General features: G+C 34.2%; 1 protein-coding gene across 4 annotated transcripts; it reads left to right on the top strand.

Annotated features, from left to right (window-relative positions):
* Positions 1 to 1,027: 1,027 nt before the first annotated feature.
* Positions 1,028 to 15,716, top strand: LOC123563091 (multiple epidermal growth factor-like domains protein 10). 4 transcript variants are annotated; one of them, XM_053528886.1, is made up of 7 exons: positions 1,028 to 1,157; positions 8,715 to 8,801; positions 9,407 to 11,071; positions 11,961 to 12,099; positions 12,631 to 12,659; positions 12,975 to 13,049; positions 13,245 to 15,716. In XM_053528886.1, exons 2-7 carry the CDS (start codon positions 8,756 to 8,758, stop codon positions 13,346 to 13,348), a joined length of 2,058 nt encoding a protein of 685 aa, XP_053384861.1. In that variant the 5' UTR covers positions 1,028 to 1,157; positions 8,715 to 8,755; the 3' UTR covers positions 13,349 to 15,716. The 4 variants fall into 4 exon arrangements, with proteins under 4 accessions (XP_053384861.1, XP_053384857.1, XP_053384865.1 ...); XM_053528882.1 differs by lacking the exon at positions 1,028 to 1,157 and adding an exon at positions 5,696 to 5,841; XM_053528890.1 differs by lacking the exons at positions 1,028 to 1,157; positions 12,631 to 12,659; positions 12,975 to 13,049 and adding an exon at positions 5,696 to 5,841.
* Positions 15,717 to 20,799: the final 5,083 nt, after the last annotated feature.

Below are 20,799 nucleotides of genomic sequence, written 5' to 3'. Positions count from 1 at the left end.
AACAAATTCGTTTTTGAAATAGATTTATTTGTTCATGCAATTATCTTGTAAATGGTAAGGGTAGATTCCTTGCAAGCACAAGACACGGCAAATACTGCCAGAGCCGTACATCGCCAAATAGGCCCGCCTTAAATAGAAACACAGACGCACACATGCATGCACGCACACAAGCATACTGCGATGACAAAAGGAACACTATTGGCACTGCCCAGGAACGGACAATGGTAACACCTTCGATATTTTTCTTCAGTCGAAATAATAAATTTGTTTACAAAAAAAAAAATAAAAAAAAATAATATTTTATTGATAAAAGCTGGTCCTATTGGCAACATTTCATTGAGTTTTTCCCCATGTGCTCCTCCTTGCATTATTTTATCACCCGGGTAGAACCAACGACATTCCGTAAACCAGCTGGATAGTTTCTTCATATGAAGAATTCAACGCCCCGAGTGAGGCTCGAACCCACATCGTTGAGGTGCAACTGATTCAAAGTTAGCGACCTTAAACACTCGGCCATAGAGTTCCCAGGTAAAACATTTGTATTCAAGCATGCAAATGGAAAACAAAAATACTTGAGTCATCCGTGGTTGCAAGTAAAAAAAAACTTGCGCTTAATATAACATTTAACGTCAACATCGATGTGCAATTCAATATATCAATCTACATTCAGATCAGGATACCGAAATACCAAAGCAATTTACGCAGTTTGAATTTTCGTTTGCAAAAACTGATGTTGTTTACGTTTTCTAGAAAGTGTTTACTTTCGTGTGAGAAAGATATATCAATGTTTATTTGATAAAACCTGACACATTCGCAATGTATCGGTAGACGCATTAAATTTTATCAAAAACCTGTCAAAATCGGATGTAGAAGTCATGCATGAAACTAAAGTTTAAACATTACGATGATTTCAAAAACGATAACAACAAAAATAGAATATCCTTACACAATCCAATCGAGACTCTCTCTCTCTCTCTCTCTCTCTCTCTCTCTCTCTCTCTCTCTCTCTCTCACGCACCTACCCCATACTCGCAGCATCGTTGTTGGCTCATGGTTATTCTGCTCGTCTATCTGGCGTACAGTTAAAAATCATCCAGGTACTCCCCTGATTTTGGTCATAATGGCGACTTTCCAACAATCATCTGTACACTTTACAGGTAAGAAGTCAAAATTTCAAATTTATAAATATAACGCACCTTCCGTAACCGGTAACGTCAAGATTGTTTGTTTTTGTCAGTGATATAAAAGTCCGTTTTTACACGTTTTCTTTTAAAGTAGCTGTATCGATATGTTATAACGGAAACAAATTAACTAATTTTTCTAAGATTTAGGTCTGGGCTCAAACTTAAAAGCAAACTGAACCATTCTCGCCTTTGATTTAAATTTTATCAACGTAGTTTGACTGGCACAGTCGGCAGCTAATTTGCTTTATCCTCTTTGAATTCGGGACTCAGTAAGCTTCAATATTTACTTACTTAATTATTGTTGGGGTAGCTATGCGTAAGAGAGCCAACATGTGTCGTCTATGCACTTGATCTCTCGAGATATTTAGTGACGTCATATATTGTATGACATAATTGGAATTAATTTTAGCGTTTGAAAAGTTATTGTGCCATGGCGAGCTTCTTAAATATGTAGAAGGCTATATTCTAAGGAGGCTGAAGCAGTTGATTTCTTTGTATCGTACAGGTTCTTCCTGGATTATGCATTTGGAAAATACTCTGATTAAAGATATTGTTTCAAATGCATATTTCAGTTATTTGCCTGAAATTCTCCGAAAGACTGCCCCAGATTGACTGGATTAATTTTCGGATGATGGATTTTCAGTGTAAAACTTTTGACTTTGAAAATTGTGCATTGAACTGGACATCGTTTGGAAGGATTTAAGGATAAATGGAATATAATGATTAAAGGAATTTATAACTGAATACTTTACTTAATGGCTGGATTCTTTCGTGCAAAGTAAATTCTTTTTCTCTTTTTCATTTTTACATTTTTCAAAATTTCGTTTGTATACTAAATTGTACATTCTATTTCAAACCCATTCTAACTAGGTGTAAAAAATAAGTGTGAAACGTCCCCAAGGAATAACACGTGAAATTTCCCGAAAATCTCCAAAATAGAGAATATTTGGCAATGGCGACCAGAAATAAACAACAGTTAATTCCCATAGAGAAACTGAAATTTAGTCGCACGGGAAAACCAGACGGATGTTTAAAAAATCCTTGAAATTCTCGAGGGTGACTTTTTTTTTGTTCACAAAAACATATTTTATGTTCTTTGATCCCGTTTCATTTTTTCATATCAGCCCAAAATTGAGGTCCAAAATTAGGTGGGACAGACTATAGTATTTAAATTAGTCTAAAGAATAGAGGGATAAAAAATTTTGAATATAAACTACCTCTTTTGAAAAATAGCAGTGATTTTAATGTCATAGCACTGTGTCGCACTTATGTTATTTGAATATATCAATTTTGACCAAATTAAAAAATTTACATATAAGATTTCTTTTTATTTACTCTTAAGGAATTCTAGAACAATGACTTTTCTGTAGGAATGGTACATTATTTTGTCAAGCAACATCCTATCGCTTCATTATCATTATCACTTAGTTCTGACCCGGCAGTCTACGCCTCGTTTTGAAAATGCGGGATTTGGCGAGAAATCCCGAAAATGCTAACTTCGCCGAAGTCTGGTCTGTTCCCGAAAAGGGACCACGATAAATGGCCTCACTTCTTGACAGTTCAGAACCTTTAAAATCTAACCATTTTCAAAGAAATGTTTCATATTCGTTTTGATGCATTTGCAACAATGTATGAATACTGAAATTTCGAATAATAAGATTGATCATCTTTTCTAGAAATTTTGAAAATTGATTGTTTTTATTTCTTCATAAATGGAATTCTAATTTAAAAGGGAATAACCTCTTGTGAATATTTGATGTTTGGAGCAGTACACAACAATGTGCTTAAACATGTATTGGACCGAATTTATTGGTAAAGATGTTGTCCGTTTAAAGACAATTGTGAGACGTTTAATTTAAGATTCATAATATATTTTTATGGGATAATCATGTCTGTTTCATGATAGCCATTTAATGTTCAAAGTTTGTAAATGCCAAACTGTGAAATATTGCATATTACGGACAAATAGAACAACGAATCCTAAAATTAAAAAATATGTAATATTCTCATTGATTTACTTAGTTTTTTTTCTATTTGTCCATCATACACATTTCTGACAGATTGCCATTTGCAATCAAATCAAAGGGAAACAACTATTGTAAGTAAATGTACTTAATCATTTAATGAAACGGAAATGATTAATCAATACATAAGAGAATCATAAACCGTAAAAATTAGTTCTTACGATGTTTTGCAAACGATGTCTTTACCGACATTCTAGTCATTCAATACATGTTTTCTTGTTGTGTTCCGTACTGTCTCGTATTTATTTTCAAAATATTGCCTCCCCACTCCCTTTGAAAAACAATTGCATTTGCAAAGAAATGAAAATAAACAATTTTCAAACTTCCTGAAAAAGATGTTTAACCTTGTCATTCCAAATTTTAGCACTCTTTGAAAATGGTAAGATTTTAAATGCGATGCACTGTCCGGAAGTGTGGCCCTATAATTTTGAACCTATTCGGGAATTCAATCATTTATCAATAAATTGATCAGTTTTCAGAATAATATACGTATTTTATAAGCTGTTCAATTTTCGTGTCATACAGCTTTTTCTTTCTATTATTTGATGATGTCCAAGTTTCAAGACCTCAAATATCCCTAGATCCCGTAAGAAATGTGAAAAAGTAGGTAAATGTCATCCGTACTTCCCATCAATTGTCCCTCAAATGATTCCATAGTGAAGCCTACATACTATTTTTTTTGTCAAGGACTTAAATTTATTTCTTTGCATCATTACTGTTTTTTTGCTGCCCTTTTTATCAGTTTCCATATTTAAATTTCTAACCCTGCAAACATGTGAAACGGTTATAAGTATAATCTAAATAAAAGCAAAAAGGGTGGCAGCCGTATGTTCTTACTAATGATCTGAATTCACACAAAGGTCCTTAATAGATATTGATAAGATGACCGAGAAAAGATGTTGATCGCTCGAGATAATATGTTGATCGCTCAAGATAATATGTTGATCGCTCGAGATAAGATGTTGATCGCTCGAGAGAATATGTTGATCGCTCAAGATAATATGTTGATCGCTCGAGATAAAATGTTGATCGCTCAAGATAATATGTTGATCGCTCAAGATAAGATGTTGATCGCTCAAGATAATATGTTGATCGCTCGAGATAAGATGTTGATCGCTCAAGATAATATGCTGATCGCTCGAGATAAGATGTTGATCGCTCAAGATAAGATGTCGTGCGCACGAAATAAGATGTCGTGCGCACGAAATAAGATGTTGATCGCTCAAGATAATATTTGATCGCTCGAGATAATATGTTTATCGCTCAAGATAATATGTTGATTTCTCGATATAAGATGTTGATCGCTCAAGATAATATGTTGATTGCTCGAGATAAGATATTGATTGCTCGAGATAAGATGTTGATCGCTCAAGATAAGATGTCGTGCGCACGAAAAAAGATGTTCATCGCTCAAGATAAGATGTTGATCACTCGAGATAAGATGTTGATCGCTAAAGATAATATGTTGATCGCTCAAGATAATATGTTGATCACTCGAGATAAGATGTTGATCGCTCAAGATGATATGTTGATCGCTCGAGATAAGATGTTGATCGCTCAAGATAAGATGTCGTGCGCACGAAATAAGATGTTGATCGCTCAAGATAATATGTTGATCGCTCGAGATAAGATGTTGATCACTGAAGATAAGATGCCGTTTGCACGAAATAAGATGTTGATCGCTCAAGATATTATCTTGATCGCTTATGATAATATGTTGATCGCTCAAGATAATATGTTGATCGCTCGGGATAAGATGTTGATCGCTCAAGATAATTTAATCCGATAAAAAAATAATTGCATGTCCTAAACATACCACCGTAGTATATAGTTAAATATGAATTTTCTACATAGTTATGCTTCATTCAATTTGCAATTGAATTGACTTACAAACAAAAAATCCCAGGTGCGCCTCTGTGCATTGTTTCATGATGAGCGAGCACCTGGGTAGAACCACCGACCTTCCTCACATGAAAAACTCAACGCCCTGAGTTAGGCTCGAACCTAGATCGATGAGGGGCATGTGATTTGAAGCCAACGACCTTAACAACTCGGCCATGGAGGATTCTTTTCTTTCCGGGTCCAACAGTTTATAATATAAATTTGATGCGATTTATAGCATTTCAGTTAAAATCAGCCATATATCAGATTTCTATAAAACAGTTTTAGCCCGCTTGCTTAGCTTATTAGGAAGAAAGCATATCTATGGATCGTCGTGAAGTCGTGTGTCCGATCCCCGCGATAATATGCTAAAAACCTGTGTCTAGAATTATTCATACCACACCTCTGATTCATATGGGGAAGTTGACATTTACTTGCGGAGAAGGAGAAAAGGTTTGTACGGGTACAGTATCTAGAAACACTGGTTAGGTTAACTGCTGTGATTACATAACTGAAATACTTCTGAAAAACGGCGAAACAAATATAATATAGCTTCATTAAATTCTGTTTTGTAATTTTATGTCATAAATACTTTTGCTACAACATTTTGTAGTCCATGCGTATCGGTTTTATTTTTCCTTCCGTGTAAGTTTAACACTAGTCTTTACTGATTCAGACGTTTAATCTGGTTTTCTGTACGCAGTATTTTCAGTCTTTTTAGATATTGAAAGGATAAAATAACTTTCAAGCTGGTAAGTTCATATTTATAATGTATTAACAGTTTATGCTTCACTTTGACAATATCGCATGAATACCTGTAATGCACACAATTTAGAAACTAATGATTTGCCGCCCGCCAACTTAGCTCAATAGGGAGAGCGCAGATCTACAAATTTCGTGGTCGTAAGTTCGAGCCCAGGGCGAGGCGTATGTTTCTCGTGACGATTTGATAAAATACATTGTGTCTTAAATCATTCGTCCTCAACCTTTGATTCATGTGGGGATGTTGGCAGTTACTTGCGGAGAACATGTTTATACTGGTACAGAATCCAGGGACACTGGTTAGGTTAAAACCCAAAACAAACAAACAAACTAATGATTTGCTATGATAATTCGGAATATTTGCATATCTTGATTAATAACTACTGTGATTTAAGTACAATATTTTGATCGACATTTTCTTTTAATGTGTTCCAATTAACTCTGACAGATATAAGCACTCCATGCATATTTACAATTATAGTTTTTTTTATATCTGGTGTGTAGCATCATCTAGAGGTCCTCTACCAAAATTGTTCAAATAATTCCCCTAGGATCAAATATGGCCCCGCCCCGGGGGTCACATGGTTTATTAGAGATTCATGTGTTAGAGATTCACCTGGAGGGGATTACTTTTATTTACACTGTCCCATGTCTTTGGAACATGGTGGGGGTAAGAGTGAGGTTGGGTGCGCACCATAAACCGGTTTAAGCTCCCCAGTGGTGTTTTTGCCACTGACCGCTCCAAGGCGGTGCCCCACTGTGTTCCTTTGTTTGTTCGTTTTGTCCTTGTGTGTTGACTTTGTGTGCGCGTGTGTGTATGCTTATTGTTCGTCTTGTCCTTATGTGTTGGATTTGAGTGTGTGTGTGTGTGTTGTTCGTTTTGTCCTGATGTGTAAGCTTTGAGTGTGTGTGTGGTGCACGCGTTTGCGTGCTGGGGGTTCGTTTTGAGGAGGCTGCGCTTTTGGTGCGTGGCACTCCCTGTTTGATATTTTTCTTTGTTTTTATATAGACTTATATAGGGTAAACTTTGAAAATCTTCTTGTACAAAACCACAGGGCCTAGGGCTTTGATATCTTATGTGTAGCATCATCTTGTGGTCTTCTACCAAAATTATTCAAATTATCCCCCTAGGGTTAAATTTGGCCCCGCCCCGGGGGTCACATGGTTTATATAGACTTATATAGGGAAAACTTTGAAATTCTTCTTGTACAAAACCACAGGGCCTAGGGCTTTGATATCTGGTGTGTAGCATCATCTAGTGGTCCTCTACCAAAATTGTTCAAATTATCCCCTAGGGTCAAATATGACCCTGCTCCGGGGGTCGCATGGTTTATATAGACTTATATAGGGAAAAATTGTTCAAATTACCCCCCCGCCCCCCCAGGGTCAGATATGGCCCTGGCCCGGGGGTCTCAAGTTTTACATAGACGTTTACCGTTTATATTTGGTTTGTAGCATTGTCTTATGGTCCTCAACCAAAATTGTTCAAATTGTACCCCTGGGATGAAAAGAGGCCCTGCCCTGGGGGTCCCAAGTTTTATATAGACTTATATAGGTAAAAAACTTTAAAAATCTTCTTGTCTGAAACATACGACCTAGGCTTTTGATATTTGATATGATGCATTGTCTAGTAGCCCTCTATTAAAATTATTCAAATTATGCCCCTGGGGTTAAAAGAGGCCCTGCCCCCTGGGGTCACTTAGTTATTATGTGAGTTATATAGGAAAAAATACTTAAAAAATCATCTGATCCTATTTCCTAGACTGTCTAATTATCAAATCTGATGACCCCAAGTAATATGATGTCACTTGACTGTGACCTTGACCTACTGACCTATTTTCGTGTTTTTTAAGATACAGCCTTGAAATTCTGATGACATACACAGTTGTGCATACTAATCGTAAAACTGAATTTCATTGACCATGAATGTGACCTACTGACTTTCATAATATTTTATCATCAGTTTGATATTTGAAACATGTAGCTCATATTACTCAGGTGAGCGATCCAGGGTCATCATGACCCTCTTGTATTAAGTAAAACCTCTAGATAGGGTCAGTCAGAAGTATTAGTACATCACCTACCAAATGAAATGTCTGAAGTCGAAAGATCCAGGAGCCTAACAAAATAACCTGACGTAATCAGTAGGCCTGTTTATTTAGTCTATTCACTGCAAAAGTGGATCACTATCATAGGGTACAATTACATGTGCAAAAGTATCCACAAAACTCATGAATAATAACAACAATAAGCAGATACTGCTTTCGAAACTCTTCCTTCTCTTATTTACTTGATTTTTACTACACTGAATATTCATAACTGGGGAGCTGAAGCCGGCTATTTGCACGAAGCCCTTCGCTATTATTCCTATCATGTTCAAAGTTACAGGTGTTATCCTAGTCTGATGTACTGGTGAATCACGTATAAACGTAATAAAGATTGAACAAAACACAATATATAACATTTGCTTGCTCATTTCTTTAACTTCCGCATTCAACATAACCTATTAATGTAACATGAACGAGATAAATTTGTAGTTTTAAAACGTGGTGTGAAATATATGATAGCTGGTTTAGGACATTTCGTTCTGTCGCGTTGGCGTACGTGCGGTTCATATATAGCACATTACATTGTGTCGTCCTGGCGCGTGCGCCAACGCGCAATGACGAAATATTGAAAGTTTTGTGTGTCGGTTCTGTGTGCGGTCCATTGTCAAATAAATGTATAACTTTAATGGTCTTTGTCAGCACAAAGACAAACAACTGTCATAGTTATTTTCGAGATCAATAACTTGAAGCATTTGAGAAATGGTATAAGCGTCTTCACTTAGATATGATAAGCAAAATATAATTGACCATTGCAGTGAGCGATAACGACAGCAATCTGCGCCAGTAAAAACTCGTGATGGAGTGGCTGACACTTCTATTGTTGTCATATTTCAGTACCAGAGGTAAGATAAATTTTCGTGTGTAAACCTTTAAACAATGTAAAGCTTAAATTGTATTTATAGAAAAAAGAAGCAATATACAATATATAACAGAACTTATTGTGATAAACATTTTTATGAAAATAGGATTTTAAGTAAAAAAAAAACATGCACAAACAATTTTGTGTTGATGTAGAATTGAAATATTTTCAAACAAATTCTTACAAGGTGATTTGTATCAGCCATTAGGTTATACCTTGACTTCAAAGGTGAAAAGTTATAAATACTCTCGGTAGAATAACCTACTTTACGGAAGTCGTCTAAAAATAATATACACATCGAGCGGGTTTTCTAGCCTGCGATTAGAGCAGGTGATTCAAAGTCAAAAACTTTTACAACTCGGATTCGGAGACGTGTTGATCAAGGACAGAAACAAGTTTTATTCAAAGGTTAACTGCAAAAATATTGCAAAAGTGAATTATTCAGGATAAAGTTATCATTATTTTTAAGTGAACCATTGGAAATAATGACAAAATGTTATTAAGAATTAAGTCAATTAAAATTTTATCAATAATATCTAGTTTTGTTTTATAGATATTTTAAAATGTTTCGCATTTGATAAATTTCAGGTGTTGCGTTGAATGAATGTGCTACTTGTGAATGCTGTAAAGGTGGATATTCCCGTTGTCAATACTACAACTTTACCAGTAATTTCTGTCTGGACGGCTGTATTGATGGGTATTTTGGAATACGTTGCCGACACGCTTGTATAACCAATTGTCAGAATTGTTCAGTTGCAACTCACTGTATAAAATGTAACATAGGTTTCTATGGATCATATTGTAAAAACTGTCCAAATAACTGTTTAAGCTGTTCCAATTTAAACTCATGCTATAGCTGTAAAGATGGATATTATAACGGTAGACATTACGACAGTAATTCCTATCCGATTTATTCCGATTGTAGATATAAATGCAAAAATAATTGTAAATCATGTACATCATTTACGACATGTACCAAATGTGTAGATGGGAAATATAACGGTTTGCGCAATGATTGCACAGAAAGCTGTAATCCAGCATGTAAATCGTGTACATCGTATAACAACTGCACCGAATGTGCAGATGGGAAATATAACGGTTTGCACAATGATTGCACAGAAAGCTGTAATCCAGCCTGTAAATCATGTACATCGTATAACAACTGCACCGAATGTGTAGATGGGAACTATAACGGTTTGCACAATGATTGCACAGAAAGCTGTAATCCAGCATGTAAATCATGTACATCGTATAACAACTGCACCGAATGTGTAGATGGGAAATATAACGGTTTGCACAATGATTGCACAGAAAGCTGTAATCCAGCATGTAAATCATGTACATCGTATAACAACTGCACCGACTGTGTAGATGGAAACTATAACGGTTTGCACCATGATTGCACAGAAAGCTGTAATCCAGCATGTAAATCATGTACATCGTATAATAACTGCACAACCTGCAATTCTGGAAACTATGGATCATCTTGTCAATACGACTGTGGACGTGGTTGTCAAAATCAGCAGTGTGAAATGAATAGTGGAAATTGCACATGTTTATTACGTTTTCAAGGAGATAAATGTGATCAATGTGTCGCTGGTAAATTTGGAATCAACTGTGAACATGATTGTCCAGGGAGTTGTAAAGGAGGTGAATGTGAACATATCACAGGTGCTTGCATACCTTTTTGTACAACTGGCTTTACTGGAGAGAAATGCGATACATGCGAGTTTGGATTTTACGGACCGTCTTGCCAGGAATGTCCTGGACACTGTGAGGATTGCAAGACAGAGACTAAATGTTTCGCCTGTAAAGTCGGGTTCTGGGGAGAGACTTGCCAACATACTTGCCCTTCAAACTGTCATAATCATACTTGCCGAAAACAATCTGGAGACTGTGAAATAGATTGTGCACGAGGATATTGGGGAGCTAAATGTAACTTCACTTGTCATAGAAACTGTGCGCTTGGGACTTGTAATAGCGCAACAGGCGTGTGTAGTGATGGTTGCAATATTAATTATTATGGAAAGCAATGCAACATGTCTTGTTCGACGACATGCTTACCGGACGGCAATGGAAGAATGTGTTTTCATTTGAATGGAAGTTGCGTAAGAGATTGCCAACATGGATTTTATGGTGACATGTGTCAATACCGTTGCATTGAAAATTGCATCAATGTTATCTGTTCAAGAACAAGCGGTGCATGTAACCTCGGCTGCGTTGGAGGATTTGAAGGAAATAATTGCACGAAACGTGAATACATAAATTTTCTCTATTTTGTTTCTCAATGGGTTATATTTGTTTAAAAAGTAATTTGGCAATATTATTATATTTACATATATCCATAATCGCTTTATTTAGTTTATAGTTTTCTAAAACTGCATAATTGAATACAGGCAAACTGATAGCTCGTTATTTCTGATGTAAGGGACAGTTATGCATGTACGGCTAAACCTTCCGCATTCAAAATAAGAAAAAAATAAATAACATCGCCGGTTGAATAATTTGAGTGTATAATATTTGAATTTTATCCTTGTGGTATTTACCTTAAATTCACACATGCATTTAATAAACGCTTTTTATAACATGAAGTTCGGAATAATGTCGTATGTGAGAGAAACTAATTTATTCTTGTTAAAACCATGCAATATATAAATACACCATGCCATAAGCAATACTAAAATAATTTGGTACATTTGAATAAGTTTATAAGGCTTTACTAAAATCATTTCATATTTTCTTAAACTTTTAAAAAAAGTCAATTTAAACATGCCACTCACTGTATGCCTTCTCTGCTTAAATATATCACAGTGTGTAAATGCTACACACTGGCTAGTCATGTATCATTTTTTGTTTGAATAGTGAAAATAGACCTATCAAAAGTTATATGATCAAGTTCTATAGACGATCGGGAAGTAATTTACAGAGATCGCTAGATGAAGTAAATACCTCCATCTAGAAAAATACCATCTTTTTAAAGTGAATTGCAATTTCTGGTGTATTTGCTTCATTTTTCTCACCATTTGACTATACATGTATTCCATGTTAATGCACTTTTATTTTGAAGTTTTAAAAGTTCTTAACACACAACAATATATGCTTTAATTTTCCAATACTTCTCCATAAAATGTATATATTTCAGCTATCTCATGGGCAATACCCGATCATGGAAACACAGCAGATTCTTCTAATGTCAGTGCATTCATTGGAGTTGGAGTTGGATCAATGGCAGTCACTGTTCTTGCTGTTGGAATAGCCATTGTAATAAGACGATACCTTAGGTTAGGACTCTTTATTTCATTTATTATTTTTTAAATGTTGTTAACATTGCTTTAACTTTCTCTTTTTCAAACGGAGATTACCATAGTAATTGCATATATATTGACTCGTGAGCTATATAATATAATCTGATATTCATAGGCCGAAAGTCAGATAAGCCAGGGTCAATATGTCTTCCTGCTTGTGAATAAAAAAGGTATATCCTCATTACTAAAATAACATTTTATATAACACTGTTAATATATTTATGCTTAGTTATTCTGTAAGGCGAAAGTTGGTCTAGTGTCTGATTTTATGTCATAAAGATTATAATCAATTTGGCATCTACCATGCTGATTATCTGATATATTTGCAAATGGATCTGTTTTCCCTTTAAACATAGATTACCAAATTAATTGCACATTTAACAACATTCTATGCACAATGCTAACTGAATGATGTAAAGATGCGATTATCTGTAGTACTGCAAAAATAGATTTGAATTATATACTTAAATACTGTAAGATATGTTTACAGTATATATTTCTTTCTAGATATGGCCACATAAAAAGGCACACATCAGGTACGATCACAGTTTCAATCGTCTACATCAGTATAGCTTTCTTATTCATTACATTTAATCAAGTATTCATTTCGTTAATACAAATTGTTGACGTTTTGCTTCCTATTTTATACGTTTACTTTTGGTGAAATAAGATTTTATTTATAAAAACGAGGTTTAATATTTATTGAGATACTGAAAAAGTAAACATAATATATATATATATAAAGATTGTTATTTTGATACAATCATAGCGCTATATTATATTCCAGTGTTGTTTTTTTAAATTCATTTCTTATATCTGATACCTCGGCTTTCCGTACTTGTAAATTACAGAACACACACATGAGTTAACAGATGCTCAGCAGGAAAATATTAGTAATGAACTGCTGAATATATCATCAACAACTGGTAACAAATTTAAATTAAATCAATACCACTGAGCATACTTTATGTAATTAAAAAATAAAATGAGCACCATGCATTTGAATTAAAAGGTATTATTCTTTAAGAATATAATGAAATGTTTTAAATTCTGAAATTTTACTTACATTCTGTTTTATTTGTTGTAGTTAATTCATTGCAATATCTGCCTCATATTTTCAGATTCTGGCTATGCAAATTCAACATTCCCTGCATATGAAGAGTTAAAAGAAAGTAGCAAAGTTTCAAATACTTACGATCATATTAGTGGTACAAATATCATCTGAGCAGAACGCATTTCTGTCACTGTATTCTACCAGGGTTGATTAAGTTGCATTCGTGCCATTTCCTCATCTTTTTGTAAATATTTGTGTCCTTGCTGTGTGAAAAGTTGAGTCTGTATCGGTGAGGCCGTAAACTTCTGTAAAGTATTATTTACATACTCAGAGATGTTTATATGGAGAAAGATGACACAAGTGATTATAGAAATATAACTGCAGGAAACATGTCAGTTCCTATCAAACATTACTTATCGGCAATAATTATTGTACAATGAATATGTTCTAAGTGAGTTAACATAAAAAATGCATAATATTTTTATGAATTATTCAAACGCGTCAAATAGAAAGCAACATAATTGTTTCCTGACTAGGCACAGATATACGTACTTTGAAACAGTATGTAAACTTGCCAAGAAATGAGTTCATTTTAAATTTTTAAACTTGTTAATGTTAACTTTTACGTAACATTAATTAATGATAAAAGTAAGGTTAATTACGATTTAGTGATATCGTGTGATATACGCGAGAGATACATAACGTTGATCTATTTTCGGGTTAGCATTTCTACCAAGGGTTATCGTGCATGTACATTTGTAAATAGAATGTTTCGAGGTTTGGTAAATGTTTATATTATCATATTATAATATATCAATTCAGATTAAAATGTTATTAGATAGTAACGTTCAGTAAAGTTGTACAATTACATAATAGTAAGTACGTTTAATTTACAGTCTTGCATTTTATAGTTTTTAATTCATGCCTGAAAACTATATAACTATGATATTTAAATTAGCTGCATCAACTACAGTACCCTTGTGTTTATTAATTTTATTGTTAAAATTAGTAATTCGTCCGATGACTCTCTATTTACTTTGAATTTTTTAAAATGCAAATATCCAACTTGGTTACGTTTCATAACATTCTAGCCGAAATATTCTAACACATTTATTTAGGCATTTTAGGCATACAAAAATGTAATTCTGGCTCGAAATAAAGGATATCGATTGCCAAAATATGCCAGAAATCAACTTCACCTCCCATCAATTAAGACGTTTAAGTTTCTATGTTCGGCATGTCTGACAAATAATAGGAAAACGACTGACTGAAGAATTTCACTCCTGTTGTATCACGAAAGTGACACGCATATTCTTCGTTTTATCCATTGTCTGTATTATATCAGTTTACACAATATCTTTACTGCTCAAGGCTGCATGATGTTCTTTCATTTTTTCTATTGTATAATGACGTCCTTTTGTGTATTGCTTTTAGTGAGTCAGACTTCTGTTTTTGTTATGAGAAAGAAGAATGAATTTTTAAATCTACCGTTACATTTTGTGTTAAATTATGTCGTAAAAGAAATTACAATTCTAATACACTAAGAACTATTTGACAAATGACAAGCATTTTAGTTTATGTAATAAATTTACTCGGACAACAAATATTCATTTCTTATCAAAGCATGTCCAGAAATACAGGAAAGTGCTATTACATTAGCAGTTTACAGCTACGTAAAAGAACACGCTTTGAATACAAATACTAGCCATATGACTCTGACAGCGATTCTGATTTTGACAGGTTTTGTTTGTAAAATAGAGTTTTTCCTTCAGAACTTAAATAATATATGATACCAAACAAGGAATTATACATCTTGTATTGATATATATATTTTATTACTTAGTTGACATTTGGGACTGCTTTGGTATTTTCACATTCCGAAAAGATACATATCTATTTAAAGATATATATACATGTATCAATATATGAAAGCAGCATTCCGGTTAACACATTATAAGGTAGAGTAAAAACAACGCAGAAAACGCACCGGGGGACATTTAATGTGGTATGCTACGCTTTTCGAAACCCGACGTTTGTTTTGTACGGTCAAAACAAGCAGGTCTAGACAAATGATCGTAATGCGTGTCTTATACGCTGTTTTTTTCTGCGTCTAATGCCGTTTAATGCGTATCAAAGATGTATGACTACATAATTCTTAATACATGACAGAAAAAAGGGTCTGAAGAAGTATTCATAATATTTGTAATATACATACATGTACACTGTTAATATATTGTTCAGCCCTGCAAGCTGCAAGTTTATACTGCAAACTGCTGCATCGTACAGATACATTTACATATACATGCACATTATATACATGTAGGATGTCCATCTAAAGAAATGAAAAAATAAATCAATATGAAAACAAATGGATTCAGATGATTTTGAAATTCTTATCACTATGCATGTAACATTGTCTTGTTGAAAATGGATATACTGACCACAATAGTTTTATGAAGTAAAGTTTAGTATTCATGTAATCATTTATGTTTTTTTTCTGAAATATTGTATATTTATTTGAAAATGTCAAGATGAAATTTCGGTGCATATACATGTATAAAGATAATATACACATACTGTTTGATTGTTTTGGGTTTAACGCCGTTTTTAACAGTATTTCAGTTATGTAACGGCGGGCAGTTAACCTAACCAGTGTTCCTAGATTCTGTACCAGTACAAACCTGATCTCCACAAGTAACTGCCAACTTCCCTACATGAATCAGAGGAGATGGAGGACGAATGATTTCAGACAGAGAACATACGCCCCGCCTGGGGATAAAACTCGTTCGGTCCCGAGATCCGTAGTTCGGCGCTCACCATATTAAGCCAAGCGGGCAGGCTGTATTTTACAAATAGCATACATGTTCAGAATGATAAAACCCTATAGGAAAACATTTGAATTTACCTGTTCTGCCGAATACACAAACAAATGCGAAAACAACATCACAATCTGCAATATAAAGGGCATATATGTAGTATCGAAGTTATATATGTGAAATTGATTTTGTCAGTACACTAATACTATAAAATCTGTAAAAATATCCTTTGGAAACATAGAATGAAACCAAGCAGAATAATAGCAGACTCGGTTTGATTATGTCTCCTCATGAGATATAATGAAATGTGCAACACCTCCCACGCCCCCTAGCACCGGCTTAAGAAGAACTCTACTACACATATATTGAATGGACTCAATGATGCCAAAGGACCAGAAAATATAACAACCCTGAATCTAAGTACGGGGAGACTTTTTACTGCCGCCACACGACACTTACAGACTGTTGTGATAGCTTATAAAATCTGTACAAAGATCATTTGGAGGCATAGAATGCAACTAAACAGAATAATAGCAGGCTCGGTTAGATTGAGTCTGACCTTTAAAAACTTTTCATATCTCTCTGGAATAATATATTTTTAAAAGAATAATAGTACACATATTTGTGTTCAAATTCTTTGTACATAGATACATGTTACAACTTTTGCCATTTAAGTTACGACTGCTTGATCGACTAAACCTGTAAAAGGGTTTTCCATTCTACATTCTGATTTTTATATGAGAACAAAAATCTATGGAAATTACGTCGAAAACATGATTTGTACGCTAAGTAGGTAAAGGGAATAGAGATCAGTATAATATCCTGCCTGTTCTTTCGTAAAATGTTCTTTTGTAAAATTTTGATATATACTAGTATTTCGTTTCGGCTTGGTAAAAGTTATACATGTTCTGCCATAAGTAAGCTGACAAAACATATGTAGCTGTTTTTAAAGGATAAATCAAACACATAATATTTCCTAAATGTTTTTGTTATGCAAAAAGGTATGATATTGTGTCTAAACGTTCATTTTTCTCTTGACTGTATAATTGCAAACTAAAAGATATCACTCCTTGTAAGTACAGGCCTAAGGCAAAGAGTTGTCATTCTTTGCAAATCACAACTTTAAATTAAATATTAAAACTTCTGGTATTGATCTAAACAAAACACATATTTCGTGCAGTTTGATAAAACAATACTTCTTTAGAAAGAAAACGTGTTTTTACTTCATTTAGAGACATTCACTTTTAAGGCCAAGCAATCATTTCATGAACAAAAGTTTAGATAGTCTGAATAGTGTGTTTAAAGCGCTTTTATTTCATAACAATAATATAACTTCCATGAGTATTTAGTTTCGCGAACATTGACATTTGGCGATCATTTCGAAAATAAGTCCCTAATGAAAATATACATGTACAGTATTAGATGATTAATTTAGCGCTACCGATCTTTGGGTGCTTCATTCCCATCTGACACAAAAAGGCGACTTTCTAGCTTTTAATGTCAGACCCCTGGTGTGCTTCCGAGCATCGTTTGAGGCATGGGCAGGCTTCTGTGTGGAACTATCGATTCTATAACCTGGCAAGGTAACGAACCCACACCAGTGAGGGGCAAGTGATTCGAAGCCAGCGACCTTATCGATCAGGTCTCGGACTACCACTTAATTTCCATTTCAACCCAACAACAGATTATCCATTATTTTGGTGTTGTATATCGGTATTCAGCAAAATTCCTAAATGGCAGATATGACATTTTATTATAAAAAAAAACCCTTTCAGTTCTGAAGGGTTTTTTTTCTGTATTGCTTTAAAATGTCATGTTCGCAATGCAGCAATTTTGGTAAATGAGAAAGGAGGCATGATGTCTGGGAAATATGTGAAATTGATACATTTTATGTAAATTGATGATCATGCCACGAAATTTGGCATACTGTGTTTAATTAGGAAATAATTGTTATCAAAACTAGGTTTGTCGTAGAATCACCCAAGTTTGGAGTTGTACAGAAATATATCACGAAGGATACTTATTTTTTCGATTCTAACACGACTTACACATTTCTATATTTTACTCCAAATAACATTAGACGATAATCAGGGGAGTATTTTCATCAAACATAAATTGCAACTGCGTGCTATGCCGCAGCATAGCCAAAACACTGTGTGAGCGCAGCATAGTTCCAAATCGGTTTATTGCAAAATACCCGAGATAGACTTTGCTCTACAAGTATGTAGATAACTAGCTTGTCGTGTTAGAATACCATTTAAATTTGTGTTGAAAACTTCATTATCCAATATTTATAATAATCTACAAATTTGATGGTCTTAAACTGTCGGGTGGTGCAAGATAAACCGTTTTGTAAAATTTCAAAGGGCAGAAACTCGTGCTTCGGGTATGGTTCGCATGATTCCTTACAATTTGTTCAGACTCATTTCATATTGATATTTTTTGAGAGTTTGTGACAGATCCTTTGGAAACTATTACAGAAGATATACGGACAACCCTTTCAGTAGGAGTGTACATTTTGAAAATTTCTAACGGATTATATCTCATAAACCAGAACAAGGTATATGTGTGTTCTGCTGTAATAAACAAGTTCACTTCATACGGATATTTTCCTTTCTTTTGGGTAAGATTCCTTGTAATTGTAGGCGAGTTTTCTAAGACATGGCTTATTATAGTATATGGCAATATAAAGCTCGGCTTGCAACATTCATGTCCTGACAACATGCGCAGTTCAAATACCTATATTTTTAGGACACGTATCGCTATTATGGCGGAGGAAGACCAGATACTATTTTAAGTAAAAGTGAGTTCCTGGAAAGGATCCGGACAGTGCTGCAAGCTGTCTGAATGTTTACATTAAATGACATCGACGTAACATTTACTGACTATAATTACCTTGACATTCAAGTTGTCACATCACATTCTTGATTGCCATTTCATTAACATAATCAGTGCAATAGGGACTTATTACTTAATTGTATAACGATACAATATTTTTAGACTATTTTTTCTCTCAGACAGGCTTATAATAATCATTGATTGTGATATTTATGTAAATGTCATTTTGAGATATTATTTCAATACTGTGTATATATACGTCCATATTTAAACATGTGTCACATCGGAAAATGCACAAACAACTATATGGTGTGATTCCAGGATTTTGGATAATATTTCGGTAATTTTTCACATTAATCAAATGAAAAAATGAATACGTTTTAATACATGTCAGACATGCAAAACTTGTTCATAAAAAACAACGAGGCGACAATAAGTTTGCACTAACAGCATAAGAACTTTTTTATATGATTATTATTGACACAGACTGTGTTTCAGATAAATCTTGTTCACTTGCCCAATCACTGGGTTGCAGGTAAACCTTTGCTTAACTTAGAAACTGTGTTGCAGAAAAGTGTTATTCGTTGACTTTAAATTGTGCTGCAGAAAAATAATTTTTCAACGACTTAGAAATGGAGTTGAAGAAGACCTGTACATTTACTCAGAAATTGTATTGTAGAAAAAAAATCCTGTTCATTAACTCAGAAACAGTTTTGCCAAAAAAAAAAAAAAAAAAAAAAAAAAACTTAATGCTTGGCTTAGACTGTGTGTTGCAGAAAACATATTTATTTTCTTGGACATTGTGTGCCAGAAACATCTTTTCTTTGACTCAAAAATAGTGATGCAGACAAATATTGTTCATTGACTCAGAAATGTTGTTGCAGAAAAGTGTCACCTTAACTCAGAAATAGCGTTGCAGATAAATCTTGTTCATTGACCCAGAAACGTTGTTGCAGAAAAGTGTCACCTTAACTCAGAAATAGCGTTGCAGATAAATCTTGTTTATTGACCCAGAAACGTTGTTGCAGAAATATCCTTTTGACTCAGAAATAGTGTTGCGGACAAATCTTGTCCATTGACTCAGAAACGTTGTTTGCAGAAACATCTTCTTGACTCAGAAATAGTTTTGCAGACAAATCTTGTTTATTGACTCAGAAACGGTGCTGTTGACTCAGAAATAGCGTTGCAGATAAGTATTGTCATTGACTCAGGAACGTTGTTGTAGAAACATCCTCTTGACTTGGAAATAGCGTTGCAGACAAGTCTTGTTCAATGACTCAGAAACGCTGTTGTAGAAATATTCTTTTGACTCAGAAATAGTGTTGCAGACAAATCTTATTCGTTGACTCAGAAATTTTGTAGCTTTTGACTCACAGAAAAATTACCCAGCTTAAAAACTGAATCTAAGCAGAATAGCTTTTCCTATATTAATGTCGCAACAAGCACAGATATTACTAAATTATTATGGATTCAAACGGGAACTTTACTAAGTCCAGTGTAGGCAAATTTCTTTCTTCTGAAGACATAGAATTTATTGATAATCAGTTAACTGTATACTTTTCTGTTATGGTGTGTGAGTGCGTTGTCGGAATAATAGGAAATATTTTATCACTTATCATCTGGATTAGAGGCAAAAACAGTAATAAATTAGCATGCTGTACGTACTTCAAATTTCTATCAGCAAGTGATATTTTCTGCTTATCATGTGTCTTATGTCAGCAATTAACCTTTCATTTTAAGTTGAATCAAATTTCTTCTGATAAATATTGGGATGTGTTCTGCCCAATATATTTCTTCTTATTTCCATTTGCTCCACAGCTCTCAACTTGGATCATTGTATGCATTTGTGGTGAAAGAATGCTGAGTTTATGTTTCCCTCTCAAATTTCGTACACAAGATTCCAGCCGGAGAGCAAAACTTGCATTTATTTCCATTTCTCTAACACTTGCAGGGATAAACTTGTTGCGG

The sequence above is a fragment of the Mercenaria mercenaria genome, chromosome 2, assembly GCF_021730395.1.
Source record: "Mercenaria mercenaria strain notata chromosome 2, MADL_Memer_1, whole genome shotgun sequence".
Lineage (NCBI taxonomy): Eukaryota > Metazoa > Mollusca > Bivalvia > Venerida > Veneridae > Mercenaria > Mercenaria mercenaria.
This window is presented reverse-complemented; position numbering and strand designations above follow the sequence as displayed.

What these genes read in the sequence shown, in the direction of transcription:
- LOC123563091 (XM_053528886.1), top strand. Translation starts at nt 8,756, where the DNA reads ATGGAGTGGCTGACACTTCTATTGTTGTCATATTTCAGTACCAGAG. An exon ending in AGGAAATAATTGCACGAAAC is followed by an intron (nt 11,072 to 11,960) that starts GTGAATACATAA and finishes TATATATTTCAG; the next exon opens with CTATCTCATGGGCAATACCC. An exon ending in GAATATATCATCAACAACTG is followed by an intron (nt 13,050 to 13,244) that starts GTAACAAATTTA and finishes TCATATTTTCAG; the next exon opens with ATTCTGGCTATGCAAATTCA.